The 15,036-nt window shown below is 39.0% G+C and overlaps 1 protein-coding gene across 9 annotated transcripts in view; it reads right to left on the bottom strand.

The window, feature by feature from the left end:
• The window catches only part of map2 (microtubule-associated protein 2), a 128,076-nt gene that overhangs the window by 3,261 nt on the left and 109,779 nt on the right, over positions 1-15,036 (bottom strand). For 8 of the 9 annotated variants that reach the window (XM_026912796.3, XM_053234330.1, XM_053234331.1 and 5 more), the window contains 7 exons: positions 12,352-12,537; positions 10,412-10,556; positions 9,115-9,171; positions 8,505-8,824; positions 4,962-5,054; positions 2,713-2,794; positions 1,003-1,115 (listed from right to left, as the gene is read on the bottom strand). In XM_026912796.3, coding sequence (XP_026768597.3) covers positions 1,003-1,115; positions 2,713-2,794; positions 4,962-5,054; positions 8,505-8,824; positions 9,115-9,171; positions 10,412-10,556; positions 12,352-12,537 — 996 coding nt within the window. The remainder of the gene's footprint in view (positions 1-1,002; positions 1,116-2,712; positions 2,795-4,961; positions 5,055-8,504; positions 8,825-9,114; positions 9,172-10,411; positions 10,557-12,351; positions 12,538-15,036) is intronic. The other variant, XM_053234337.1, reaches the window with a different exon arrangement.

Genomic DNA, 15,036 nt, shown 5'->3' with positions numbered 1-15,036 from the left:
ATTTACACCATTCATTTGGTACATTTGTTAGGAATCTGTGTGTAAACAAACGTGCAATGATGATGCCCTGAGTGAATTAATCCCAGGCTCCATTATTCAGGCCAAGTGTGACATCATCCTAACATCATCTAACCTAGCTATCCTCACAAGTCAGACATCTAGCGTTCACTAGAGAACTACTTTCACCAAAAGAGGAAATTTGACAGACATTGCAGATGAACAACTACACACCTTTCAACAAACACACCAGATTATCTCTTACCTGCTGCTTCAAACAAAACTATTTCCAACAAAATCTTTTTAAATAAGTTTTAAAAATGGGATTCTGTAAACCTTAACTATATCTTGCTATCTGCTCATTGACTCTCTTTCTAACTGCTGGAAACCGCATGGAGAGCTAGTCAGACCAACCTGATTCTGAAGCTTGTGGCCAGAAAGGTGTATAAAAGACATCAGATGCTCTATGGGCAGGGAGTAGGCAAAGAGGCTGCTAGTAACAAACTTAATAGACAGGTTTAAGACCATATGAAAATATCTCCCTTCATCACATGAATCACTGTTTAATCCTGCAAATGAAAAGGATCAAGTCATAAATTTCCCAAAGTCACAGTCTATCGCACAGTGCTTGGACCCCTTGATCGCTACCTGAGGCTATATTATGTATTTATAGTGCTATAGAATGTGCTTTTTCAACACAAACTGGGAAAATGAAAGAAGCTAATTATGGATCAGTGTGTTGAACCTAAAAGCTCATAGGGTACATGTTAATAAATTTGCAGCAATCGAGCTACAAAGATGAATTTTCTAGGAATGTCTTATAGGAAAAATTAATCTTTTGCCATCAGTATAATACAGGACACCACCAGAGAGATTCTTGTATTACAAGTTGTTTTTTTTTTCAGAATTGGTATTCTGCATTAACAAAGATAAAGAAATAAAATCTTACAAAATAAAGCCTGTTACACAGGAGTATAGTAAGTGTGAAAGGTCGCGCTCACTTACCATCACATTGCCTCCTCCTGGTACATGATGGGCATTATCCAAAGAGCCAACTTTAGCCTGGGCTTTATCCTTAAAGTCCAGTTTTACACTCTCAATGCGCACGTTACCGCCACCTACAGGAATGGAGGCACAAGAAAAATCTTAGTGGGTGCTTTATGTCCAAACTGCGATCGTCCACCATTTAAAAATGTTCACAATCCTTGAAAAATAATAAAGTTATAGCTGGTCTGTTAAGACTTCTTTAAGTTCCTAGGTTGAACATTAAATGACTCTGTAATGTCAAACCTAACATTATCCATCCATCCATCGATCCATCCATTCTCTGTACTGCTTATCCTACACAGGGTTACAGGGTAAACTATCCCAGGGGACGGGGCACCCTGGACTGAGTGCCAACCCATCGCAGGGCACAATCACACACACTCACACACCACTGACAATTTTAATACCCATCAGAGTAAAACGCATGTCTTTGGACTGGGGGAGGAAACCAGAGTACCCAGAGGAAACCCCTGAAGCACGGGGAGAACATGCAAGCGCCACACACACAGGGTGGAGGTGGGAATACTGTAATATTGTATAATCTAATATTGTTCATTATTCAATTATGATAAAGTTTATTATTACTCTTTATATATATATAGACATGCGTTTTACTCTGATATATATATTTTTATTGTCTTGTTCTATTACCTAATAATTTTGTTTCTTTCTGCAAATAAATGCTTAAAGATAGCAAAACAATTTTAAATTACATTTTTTTTTATTTTATCATAATCTCATATTACATAAAATTATCTATATTCAAGTTATTTTCGAGTTATGACTTGCTAAGATATCATGTATTGCAATGCAGTTTGTACAGCCCTGAAATACAATTACATTACCTCATTACATCTATATTTAAATCTAATACTTTAAGAATAATTTCCTGATGGGGCATCTCTATAAATTTTACAGACATTTCTACTTACAAATAATTGAATAAATTACATTAATATGCACACAGGACATGCCCCAAACCTTGTGTGCTCCATCCCTCCTCCAGGTAAACCAATGTTTCGTTGCCTGCATTTGCATATTGGAACATGATTGGCTCTTAGATTTTATGACTTATTAACACTTTGGCTATCACATGCTTTTCAGATTCTCCTGTTTTTAAAAGAACGTAGCAAAACTGCTGCAGTAACCATTTTCAGTCAGCGTCCTCAGATTAATACATCGGACCGGTTTTGATCACAAAAAGCACGTTTTATGAACTTTTGGGTGATTGTAATATCATACAAATCTTAAATTAGGTAGTGTTTAAAAAAGAATCATTATAATTAATACTCTAAATGACTAGTGCAATGTAAACATTTGGCAGAATTTTAAGTTATTAGATGTCAGATAATGAACTAATCATTATTGGGTTTGTAATAATAGTATATGACTATTAAAGCTATGAAATTAGTGCCGTAGTTTATATTTTTGTTTTCGTTGCACAAAGCACATAACCAGCAGGTGGCGCTGTTGTTCTGTGATGCATTAATGCATGATCAGAGCAATAAATTACATTGGTTTATCAGCATGACATGACATTTTTCTATGTTTAGGGCCCTGAATGTCCTTAAACAGCATGTCAGTGGATGTGTGTGTGTGTGTGTGTGTGTGTGTGTGTCAGTGGATATGTGTGTGACAGCGGATGAGTGTGTCGGTGAATGCACTAACCTGGCTTGTGGTGGATGTTGTCCAGTGAGCCGCACTTGGATGTCACATGACTGAGATCGAGCTTCTTTGTTTGAATTTGTATCTGTGAAAGACAGAAGTTATGTCACGTTAATGCAGAATAGGGCCTTGGTGTCATGTCAAAAAAGCGGAGGAGGAAAGGCAGGCTGAGAAACGTATCCGGTATGAGGGTGCGTTCACAATATTCAGAACCTGATTAAAAAAATGACAGGTTCTCATTGGGCACCAGCAACAGTGCATACGCATGTGTCTACGCATAGAACGTTTTTTTATCTACTTCTTCTTGTGCATGAAGACGTGAGTATATTTACACACGCTCCTGACCATGTATATGCAGGGCCCCTAGTAGTAGAAAAGTGTAATTGCTGGTCAACTGATTATGAGGCGCTCTCGTTATACTTATTGTCAATCCTATCAGCAGAACTCACAGAGAAATGACTGATTTTGGTGCTCACGAAGCACAGAGATGAAATATAAAGTAAAATGGTTACAACACACATATAAAGAGTCCTATCATTGATTACAAAAGACTACAATAATGAAGTATTTTTTGTGAATGTTGTTGGTGCAGTAGAAGCCACACATGTAGCCATAAAATGCAAAAAAAAAAAAAAAATACATAACTATTTATTTATTTATTTATTAGACAAACCACTTGTAAAAGTGACAAATAAATCATTTTTATTTCACTCTACTTCGTGCAACAGTATTCCTACTTCACATCTTCATGGACATTTCAACAAACGCCATCAGGTTAATAGGCTTGTCAAAGGGACATTGTTTACCATATATGGCAATTTGGGGGTGTTTCTTTATGCAAATTAGTGTGGCCATGCACAAGCAAAGCAATTCAGAATGTGTGGTATTCCATGTCCATTGTGTACAGCTGTTATTAAATAAAATCTGTAAGAACACAGCAATGCGTGAAAAAAAAAAATAAAACAGAATAGAATAAGGGTCTCTGGAGGACTAGTGGTTAGGCCACAATGCTCTCATCGCCATGGCCCGGGTTCAATTCCCGGCCACAGTTTCTTTTACATCATGTGGAAGGTCGGGTGCATGTGCATCGTTTACCTGGGGCAGAGATGGCACCAGGATGCACTATAGGAAGAACGCAAGCTGGCGGAGGCAGTGTGATGCTCTGGGCAATGTTCTGCTGGGAACTTTGGGTCCTGGCATTCATGTGGATGCTATTTTGACACATACCACCTACCTAAACATTGTTGCAGACCAGGTACACCCCTTCATGGCAACGGTACTCTCTAATGGAAGTGACCTCTTTCAGCAGGATAATGCGCCCTGCCACACTGTAAAAATTGTTCAGGAATGGTTCAAGGAACATGACAAGGAGTTCAAGGTGTTGACTTGGCCTCCAAATTCCCCAGATCTCAATCTGATCGAACATCTGTGGGGTGTGCTGGCCATCATGGAGGCCCCACCTCGCAACTTACAGGACTTAAAGGATCTGCTGTTAACGTCTTGGTGCCAGATACCACAGCACACCTTCAGGGATCTAGTGGAGTCCATGCCTCGACGGGTCAGGGCTGTTTTGGCAGCAAAAGGGGGACCAACACAATATTAGGCAGGTGGTCATAATGTTATGGCTGATCGGTGTATATATATATTTGATTGGCCTTTAAAAATGCTGAACCAATACCACCATGCACATTTTTATGTCTCCTTATACTGTATATAAATAATTAATTTGCTTGTTTGTTTATTTGTTTAAACTGTTAAACCAATACCTTCATGTAGGGCCATCTATCTCTGTCTTTATATTTTCTTTCTTTCTAGATTGACTGATGCTCATGACAATGAATTAATACATAAATGAGTGTGTATACACAGTAATAAAGGACAGCAAGCTTGATGACAAGAAGGGTCTGTCTAGGAGTCTCATGTCTAGAAGAGAGAGACAGAGAGAGACAGAGAGAAAGAGAGAGAAGAGGACTAGAAGCAGAACGGCAGTTCAGATTTCAGCACTTAGGACTAAGCGGAAGGAAGACTCCAGTGAATAGAGCAGAATAAACACTCGTCAAACTGTCAGAATGAGAGGAAATAACAGGACGATTCTAAGGAACAGCATGTGTAGACTGCACTGGGTGATAACTGTGCCAGCAGCAGACTGTCTCTGGAAAAGAAGGGAGACAGAGAAAGAGAGAGAGAGAGAGAGAGAGAGACAGACAGACAAGTGGAACCAGACGGGGTTTTGCTACATGAGCCATACATACATTGCTTCCATGGGGCGAATACTTCAGGTTATCCTTGGATCCACACTTTGATTGTACATGACTGAAGTCCAGCTTCTTGTCTGAAATTTGAATCTAAAACGATACACACACATGTGCGACTTTTAATGGTGATGGACACACACATACACACACACACACACTCTGTATATGTATTAGTTATACATAGTAGCGCTCTCAGTGAATAGATGGACACAGTAATGGAAGCTGATAGAGTGTTATGGAGCAAGAGGATAAACAGATTCCTGTCTCAGTGTTGACTCCAACTTCACATGACAGTGATGTTAAATGTTCTAAAAAGATAAATAGATAAAAGGCCATGGAGAGATGAAAAGTTTCCCTCAGACAAAGTAATTTATTAATTTAGAGTTACACTGACATTTGATGCATTTATAGATAGACAGAATGGATGGATGGATGAATGAATGAATAGGTAGGTGGGTGGATTTATGAATATGGATAGATTTGTGAATAGATGGATGGGTGGATGGATGGATTTATATATGATTGGATAGATGGATTTATGAATAGATGGATGGATAGATGGATGGATTGATTGATGCATTTATAGATAGACACGATGGATGGATGAATGGATGGATGGATGGCTGGGTGGATGAGTGAATTTATAGCTAAATGGATTTACTGATAGATGTATGGATTAATGGATGAGTGAATTTATAGTTGGATGGATGAATGAATAGGTATATGGGTGAATTTATTGATAATTATATGGATGGATGACTGGATGGATGGATTTATGAATGGATTGAATGATGCATTTATAGATAGATTTATAGATTTATGGATGGATGGATGGATGGGTAGGTGGGTGGATGGATAGAAGGATGGTGGATGAATAAATGGATAAATGAATGGATGAATAGAAGAATAAACTGCTGGATGGATTGCTGAACAGATGAATAAATGGCTGGATTTTTCTCTTCTACAAGAAGAAGCGAAAAGTAAAGTTCGGCATTGTGTTTATTCTTAAGAGAAGGTGTTGCCTCTTTAAGGGAATGTATGGACGTATTTATGGATGGATGGATTAGACATTTATGTATGTATAGATGAATGAATGAATATTTGGAGTTACACATTGATGAATGGATAAATGAATGGATAAATGTCATTTCAGGAGGAAGAGAGAAGTAAAGTTCGGCATTGTTCTGGGCCTTATAGAGAACAAAACTATTTGGAGTTCTTGAAAAAAGAGAGACTGGACTAATTTACCCTCTAATGCTCTATCTCCTCTATGCTAAGCTAAATCAGACCACAAACAAATAAAAGCACAAGTGCAAAAAGTTTCGATAACACAAACAAATTGTTCACCGACCAAGAAGAATGCAGTGAAGCCTGTGTATGCTTTACTCATCTCACTGCCCTCGTACTGAGCGAGTTCTATCATTAACACACTGATGGTAATCACATTAAGCAGCCAAGCACACACACACACACACACGCGCGACAACACAACCTCATCTCTGTCACAGAACGCCCAGACATTCAGCCCAGAGTGTGTTACAGCATGGTGTCACACCCGATTAGCCCATGTGTGTGTGAGTTCTGCTCCAGAGAGACATTTCCACATGAATGTGTGTCTGGGGCCAGACAGCTTAAGACTGCTGCAGGAGTTACATAACCTTAACCTCCAGCAAACCCAGGGCATCCAGTTCACCAGGCTGAACTCCACATTTACCCAATGTGCACTTCGTTGAGTTTATTCTTACTTATTGCTAGGTTTTTGTTGTTAATATTAAGGATGATGCTGGAGTAAAGCACCAATATAATCTCTTTTAAAGTTCGAGAGCAAAACCGCATTCATGAACGTGAAGCTATGTTTGTTGTTTCAATATATGTACATTTAATTCAAAGTTTAAAAATGCCAAAAAAAAAAACTACATAATATGATGCGCAGTAGTGTCAAATAATGTGACCAGTAGTGCTAATGTTGGAGAAGGAAAACTGGCCAAACTGCAGCAATGGACAAAGCTGTCACATACTACGAATGTTGCCTCCTTAATTTTTAACCATATAAATTTATATTTCTTACTCAAATGTGACATGACACTTTAGCTCTTTGGTGTCGTGTAAATTCTGTACGTATGTAGCCATTTCTGGTCCTTTACAGAAACACCTTAAGAAAATCAATAACATCTGTATGTATGTTTTTTTTTTTTTCAATTTATTTATAATGGACAATGAGAGTTGTTGTTGTTCTTTCGGCTGCTCCCGTCACGGGTCGCCACAGCGGATCCGCATATTTGATATAGCACAGTTTTTATGCCAGATGCCCTTCCTGATGCAACCCTCCCCAATTTTATCCGGGCTTGGGACCGGCACTGACAGTGCAAGCCCAGTGGCTGGAATTGGTTCCCTGGCTGGAAATCGAACCCCAGCTGTGGCGGTGAGAGTGCCACGGCCTAACCACTAGCCCTCCAGGGACCATAATGGACAGCGTGAGTAATACACTAAAAAAATATTCAACAATTTCATCCTCCACTAACATTATGGACCTACAGAACATGACCAAGTCTAATACATCACTAGAAACCTTATTTCTTGTTCAATGCTATCAGCTCCCTTCTACTGTGACCCGACTGCGCTCTTTGTCTCAGCGTCCTCTGTCTCAGAGTGATGGTTTCTTTGCACCGCTGTTCTCTTGCTCGTGTCAGACATAAACATGTCACTTCACACACAGAGACATGCCGCCCGGGGTGAGACCATTACAGCGGGGCTCATATGAGCTGATCTCCAACGACAGAGTGCTGTTTGTGTCAGAACATCATGCTGAGGAGAGCGGAGAACATGATAGACTGCGAGATGCATGAGAGAAATGCCAAGTGTGTGTCTGTGTGTTTTGGTTTTCCTTCAGTTACCACCATATCATCCTCTAATAATCAGAAGATAACTATCTGAGCCCATATGTAATATGCTCATATGCTCCCAAAATCAGTTTTATACAGAAGCACTGAGAACGTCTCTGCCTTAAATGGAACAAATTTGACTGTTGGGCTTTTTTGTGATCTCTTACATAACAGCATCTACAAAAGGTTATGACTTCACCAGACTCTTTTTTTCTTCTGTCTTGAATAAGACGAACATAACAACAAAAAAATAAATAAATAACGAAGCTTGCCATGTTAGCAAAAAACCAGGACAGAAGACTTAATGAATGTTACAAAACTGTGACACTGGAGACTCCTTCCATAAACATTAAATAAACAAATAACCTCCTTACTGAAAGCTTGACCATATCAATGATACTACATCAAATTGTTTAATCTATTTGTTATTAATCACAAGGACACAAGAAGTGAAATCTGGCCTCTTGTTGCATTAGAGAAATGCAGCTCATATACACTTACGTGCAAACTACTTATTTTATAAAAATATTAAACATTTAAATTTGATTACAGTAACTGTGTCACTTGAACATACCCTTGAACAAGACCTGCTCCGTTCCTGAGATTGTGTAACAACCAGAGCAGCTAATTTCAGCGAGAACATGGTGAAAATACTTGCCTGCCCTCCTTTAGGCTGGTACTTGATGTTATCCGTGGAGCCAATCTTGGACCTGATGTTCTTCAAGTCAGGCATGGGCTGGTTGATGACACGCAGCTGCTTGGATGCCGTGGCAGGAGATTTTGGGGGTGTGCGGATGACGGCCACCCTCTTCTCCTGTGAAAGGAGGCTGAGGGATTTGGGGGTGCCCGGGGTGCGCGGGGTGCCTGGGGTGCGACAGGACGAGCTGGGTGGAGTGCTGGGAGTGATGGCTGTGGAGCCGGGAGTACGGGGAGTGGAGGTGCCGGAGCGAGCAGAGCGGGAACGCACCGACTCTATGCCTACACATCAAATAAAAACACAACAGGACAGCAAATTTTAGAATGCTGTTCAGATTCAAACGGCAAAATCACAGAGCCTGTATGTTTACAGAATTCTCAACTCTACAACGGCTATTTATTTCAATATGGATGATTTTCTGCGTGTAACACTGTAAAAAAAAAAAAAAACAGGAAGAAAGGAAAATGACATTGAACAGAAATGAATACATTTCTAAAACCATAATTGTGCCTCCTAGTGGTACAGGATGGTATGACACAGAAGACGTGATGGTTAAAAATGGAGGATCTACCTGTCATACTGGCAGATCGACCTGTCCTGTGTTCAGCTCTGACTTCACTACGGAAAGCTACAGGAGAAAACAGAGGAGAGGAGACATGGAGAAGGGTAAAGAAGGGAAGAGAAGAGAAGAGAAGAGAAGAGAGTAAAGGTAAAGATAAAAATTTGAAGAGAAGATGAGAAGAGAAAAGAAGAGAAGACATTTAAAGAGAAGAGAAGAAAAAAGAAAAGCAGTAAGAAGATAGCTAAAAGAGGAGTTAAGCCTTGTGTTCTGTCTGTCTATCAGTAATGTTGACAATATCAGCACACTTTCAGAACTATTAGTCAGTTTGTCATGTCCTAATCAAAGTGAAATGAATACTTTTGGCTTGTTTACTAATTGGTTTGGTTTGGTTTCACACTTCACATAATTAAATCAACCAAAAATCAAACAAAATGTGACAACCAAAAAACATTTGTCACATGAAAGTGCACATGGAAATCACAAAAATCACCCGAGTACAGAGAACATGTAGCTGGCGCTAAATTCATGATTAAATAATCTTACAAATAACTACAGGGTGTCCCAAAAGTCTCAATACATTGGGGAAATTAATGCTTTTAAGCAAAATGTCTTCTAAAATTTTTCATACTTAGTTTATATTATATATTATTTTTCAGATAGCCTTTAAGAATTTATTTATAATGGACAATGAGAGTTGTTGTTGTTCTTTCGGCTGCTCCTGTCACGGGTCGCCACAGCGGATCCGCATATTTGATATAGCACAGTTTTTATGCCAGATGCCCTTCCTGATGCAACCCTCCCCAATTTTATCCGGGCTTGGGACCGGCACTGACAGTGCAAGCCCAGTGGCTGGGATTGGTTCCCTGGCTTGTTTTGGCTTGTTTACTAATTGGTTTGGTTTGGTTTCACACTTCACATAATTAAATCAACCAAAAATCAAACAAAATGTGACAAAAGAACAACAACAACTCTCATTGTCCATTATAAATAAATTCTTAAAGGCTATCTGAAAAATAATATATAATATAAACTAAGTTAGCCTTTAAGAATGCCTTTGACAAAAGAAGAGCGTATTGAAATCATTCTCATGTCTGGATCGGGAAGGTGCCACAAAGTTGTGAGGGACTTTAACAGGAAACATGGCACGAACATCACACACTACACTGCTGCCAAACTTATTAACAAACTCAAGAAGACTGGAAGTGTTGCAGACCAATCGAGAAGCGGATGTCCACCAACATCCACTGATGAAGACACAACCTCCCTGAGTCACATGAACGAGTATTAAAGTGTGTGTATGGCGTACATGTGGGCCTGCGTGGTGCTGTTGATCCAGAGCTAGTGATGGAGGTTGAGCTCTCCTCTTGTTCGCTGGTGTGTGCACGCCGAGTCAGGATGGAGGCCGGCCGAGGCAGAGACGATCTCTTCTCAGGGCTCCGAGATCCTCCGTCCTGAAAAACACATTCAGCTTACATCCTAAAAAGCCTTACACTCTGACCACAGCACATAAACACACCACGCTCCACAGCAATCACACAGCTAACGCTCCAAAAACACTCACAGATGGATGTGTGCACTGCTTTAACTGTATACCACATCAGAACACAGCTCCTGTTTATAAAGTGTGTATGACCTGTGAGCTGTTATTACACGGAATCAAAGAGTCCCTTAATTACAGACAAAACTAGATATCATCTATGAATGACACTACACTACAATCCTCATTCCTGTCCCAAATTACTGGGTTGATGTGTTTATTTTCATTTCCTAAATGTATGAAGCGTAATTTTCCTAAAGTTATACTCTCCGGTTTTAACAACAATAAAATTAAAAATAACACTGTACTCAGGGATAGTGTTCATAGAGCTTCTTTACATTACATCTACATACGTCCTTCATGGCAACTGACTGACTGATAAAACTGCAAACATTTAGGAAAGCTTATTCCAATATAATCTGTCTTGAAGACTACTTACGTCAATTTTGAGTGAATATGACATTGAATATGACATAACACCTGGGCCAAGTGACTTTTGTCGACTTTATGTTGACATAAACTGTGTTATGGAACTTCGCAGGTTGACTTACAATGCAACGTCAGGGCAAATTCTGCTCATCAAATTTTAATGAATTTTAATGAGTTTAATTTTACTATTTTTTAAATGAATCCTTATGGCACCAACATGACACTATAATGACAGTTATGTAAACTTAAGTGAGTTAATTTTCAACTAAAGTTTAAGTTACACTAAAGATTTTATTAATAATAATGACATTGTGACTGTAATGACAAAGCAACATAAACTTAAATGTATTTCAATTTATTAAATAAAAGATTGCTATGAACACTTATGACAGTGATATGACAGAGTTACGTAAACTTTAATGAGTTTCAATTTATTAAGTAAAAGATTGTTATGAATACTTATGGCACTGATATGACACTAATGACAGAGTTACGCAAACTTCCCATAAATACTTATGGCACTGGTATCATACTGTAATGACAGTGTTATATAAATTTAAGTGAGATATATTTTAATAAACAAAATATTTTTATGAATACTTCAACTGAATTGACAGTTATTTTGTTTAATAAATAAAAGATTGTTATGTATACTTATGGAACTGATATGGCCATGTAATGATAGTTATGTATAATTATGTATAATAATGTGTTTCATTTTAATAAACAAAAGATTTTTATGAATACGTATGACATTGTAATGACAGTTATGAAAATTGTGTTTCATTTTAATAAACGAAAGATTGCTGAGTGCTTATAACACTGATATGACACTGTAATAACAGTTATATAAACCAAAGTAACCTTCACTTTAATAAATTAAAGATTCTTATGAATACTTATGAGATTGCCATGACATTGTAATGACGTGTGTTATGTAAAATTAAGCGAGTTTCATTTTACTAAATGAAAGACTTAATTATTATTAATAATTATGACTTATTAATAATTATGGCACTGATATGACACTGTAATGACAGTCATGCGTGTTTTTTTTTTTTTTGTCATTTGACTCAGGTGTTACATCAACCTCAGTGAAATTATCTTAATAAAACTGACCTCAAGTGGAATAAGCCTTTATAAATATTTATGCAGGTCTTTTTATTTATATTACAATATTTATTCCACTTGTCATAAAGGGCCTGTGTAGGCTTTGTGAAGCCCTATGAACACCACCTTTCAGTAAAGTGTTAGCAAAACAGCTTTAGGCCCTTTCTTACCTTTTCTAAATTCCTGTTAATTGAGAGGGAATCTTGAGGGCCTGTTGAGAAGGGGCGGGGCCCATCGGCCTCCACCAATGAGCTTGTTTTATTGTAGGAGCAGGTGGAGTTAGGGCGGGGCTGGGGAAGAGCCGACGCCCGGGTTTTACAGGTGGGGATCTTTGTTAGTGATGTTGGGCTGGGGGTCTGTGATGAACGGTGGTATGAAGATGCACATGTTTGTTCATGCAAAAGAAAAACCAATGGAGGAGAAAGTCATGTGAGAGAGGATTAAATCAAAAGATCACAATGATATCAATGGGATAATAATGAGCATGGCAAAACAATTGAATTTCATGAACAAATGATGTAATAATCTATTCACATCCTGTCTATGAGAAGTGCTTAATCTGAAATTAAATGAAATTCTATTACATAAATAACACATTACATAGATTTAGGTCTGTTTTGCAAATGGGAAATTTGCTAAGCTGTTATTCCGCTGCATATTTCTGCCAACAAAAAGGGGCAGGACATACACATAATGTACAAACCATGGTATTTGGAAAAAGCTGGAGTAAATTTGCATTTGAGGTAAATAACAACATTTATGGGAAGAATCAGAAAGCTGAGGGTCTTTAAGATCAGAAAGGCCAAGCAGAATAAATGTCATGTCTGGGCTAATGCTAATGGAAGGGCACTCAGACAAAAGAGTGCACGTGGAAGCACAAGATGGTGGAAATGAAAAGCTTGAGGATAGGAGTAACGAGTATGAGTGTATGCGGGTGAGTAGCATTAGTGAGAAATGCATGGGATATGCTGAAACGCTGGACTGAAAAATACCGAGATTGTTTTGGGTTGAAATTTTAAACAGAATAAATTATGAGGTTAGCAAGCAAAGGATAATATTTAAAAAAATTAGATGCTTCTCCGACAAATAAAAGGAATTTTTTCAAATTAGCTAATTCTTTATTTGCTATCCTTTCTCTAGTCTCTGCTTCACTGTCATTTATTTAATCATTTATTTATTTAGCAATTTGTCCACAGAATTTGGACAATTTTTACAAAGGTCTAACAAGAAGTTAATACACTTTAAATGACTAATAAATAACTGTCATTTTGCAATCACTCTTTGCCACACCCATTTAATAAAAACAAAACCAAACAAAACAAAAACTATGTCAAAATGGTGGAAAATTTCAGACCTGACAGCAAATACTGCTAACCTGCTGTCTATCTAGGGGTGGGATATATTAGGCAGCAAGTGAACAGTCAGTTCTTGAAGTTCATGTGTTGGAAGCAGGAAAAATGGGCAAGCATAGGGATCTGAGCAACTTTGACAAGGTTCAAATTGTGATGGGCTAGACGACTGGGTCAGAGCATCTCCAAAACGGCAGGTCTTGTGGGGTGTTCCTGGTATGCAGTGGTTAGTACCTACCAAAAGTGGTCCAAGGAAGGACAACCGATGAACCAGCAACAAGGTCATGAGCACCCAAGGCTCACTGATGCTAGTGGGGAGTGAAGGCTAGCCCGTCTGGTCCAATCCCACAGAAAAGCTACTGTAGCACAAATTGCTGAAAAAGTTAACGCTGGCTCTGATAGAAAGGTGTCGGTACACAGAGTGCATCGCAGCTTGGTATTTGTATTGGGCTGCGGAGCCGCAAACCAGTCACGCTGACCCCTGTTCACCACCAAAAGCCCCTACAATGAGCACATGAGCGTCAGAACTGGACCATGCATGTGTGCGTTGCTTACATGGGCCAGAGATGGCACCAGGATGCACTACGGGAAGAAGACAAGCCAGTGGAGGCAGTGTGATGCTCTGGGCAATGTTCTGCAGGGAAACCTTGGGTTTGACACGTACCACCTACCTAAACATTGTTGCAGACCAAGTACACCACTTCATGGCAACGGTATTCCCTAATGGCAGTGGCCTCTTTCAGCAGAATAATGCTCCCTGCCACACTACAAAAATTGTTCAGTAATGGTTTGAGGAACATGACAAAGAGTTCAAGGTGTTGACTTGGCCTTCAAATTCCCAGATCTCAATCCAAACGAGCATCTGTGGGATGTGCTGGACAAACAAGTCCAATCCATGGAAGCCCCAAGTCGCAACTTACAGGATCTGCTGCTAACGTCTTGGTGCCAGATACCACAGCACACCTTCAGAGGTCTTGTGGAGTCCATGCCTCGATGGTTCAGAGCTGTTTTGGCAGCACAAGGGGGACCTACACAGTATTAGGCAGGTAGTTCTAATGTTATGGCTGATCGGTGTATATATATTCAAATGTGCACAAATGCGCAAAAGAAAAAAACAAACAAACAAACAAACCCCACTGAGGCTAAAGTCCACTGTGGGTGCTACTTAACAATTAGTAGATCCTCCATATTTTTTTTAAGGACCAAAGTGTACACAGTTCTGCCTTCATGTATTGTACTGGCTGAAAAAACTGACACTGTGAATTCACAGGTCAAAGTTCAACTAGATAAAGACAGAGTGAAGCAAAAGTAAACACTATCGGAAGCAGAAGCATCCTTTCCCCTTCAGTGAACAGGTTTTTCTGCTGGGAGAATTTTATTAGCTGAGAAAGTGTTTCCTGTATTGCTGCAGCAAGGTGTCAAAAATCGTAACTGTTACAGTTAAACCCACTGATGTTGGCATCTATAGTTCTAATATTTACATCTGAAGACTAGAGTTGAGTAAGT

The sequence above is a fragment of the Pangasianodon hypophthalmus genome, chromosome 5, assembly GCF_027358585.1.
Source record: "Pangasianodon hypophthalmus isolate fPanHyp1 chromosome 5, fPanHyp1.pri, whole genome shotgun sequence".
NCBI lineage: Eukaryota > Metazoa > Chordata > Actinopteri > Siluriformes > Pangasiidae > Pangasianodon > Pangasianodon hypophthalmus.
The sequence above is the reverse complement of the archived record's forward strand: the minus strand, read 5'-3'. Positions and strand labels throughout refer to the sequence as shown.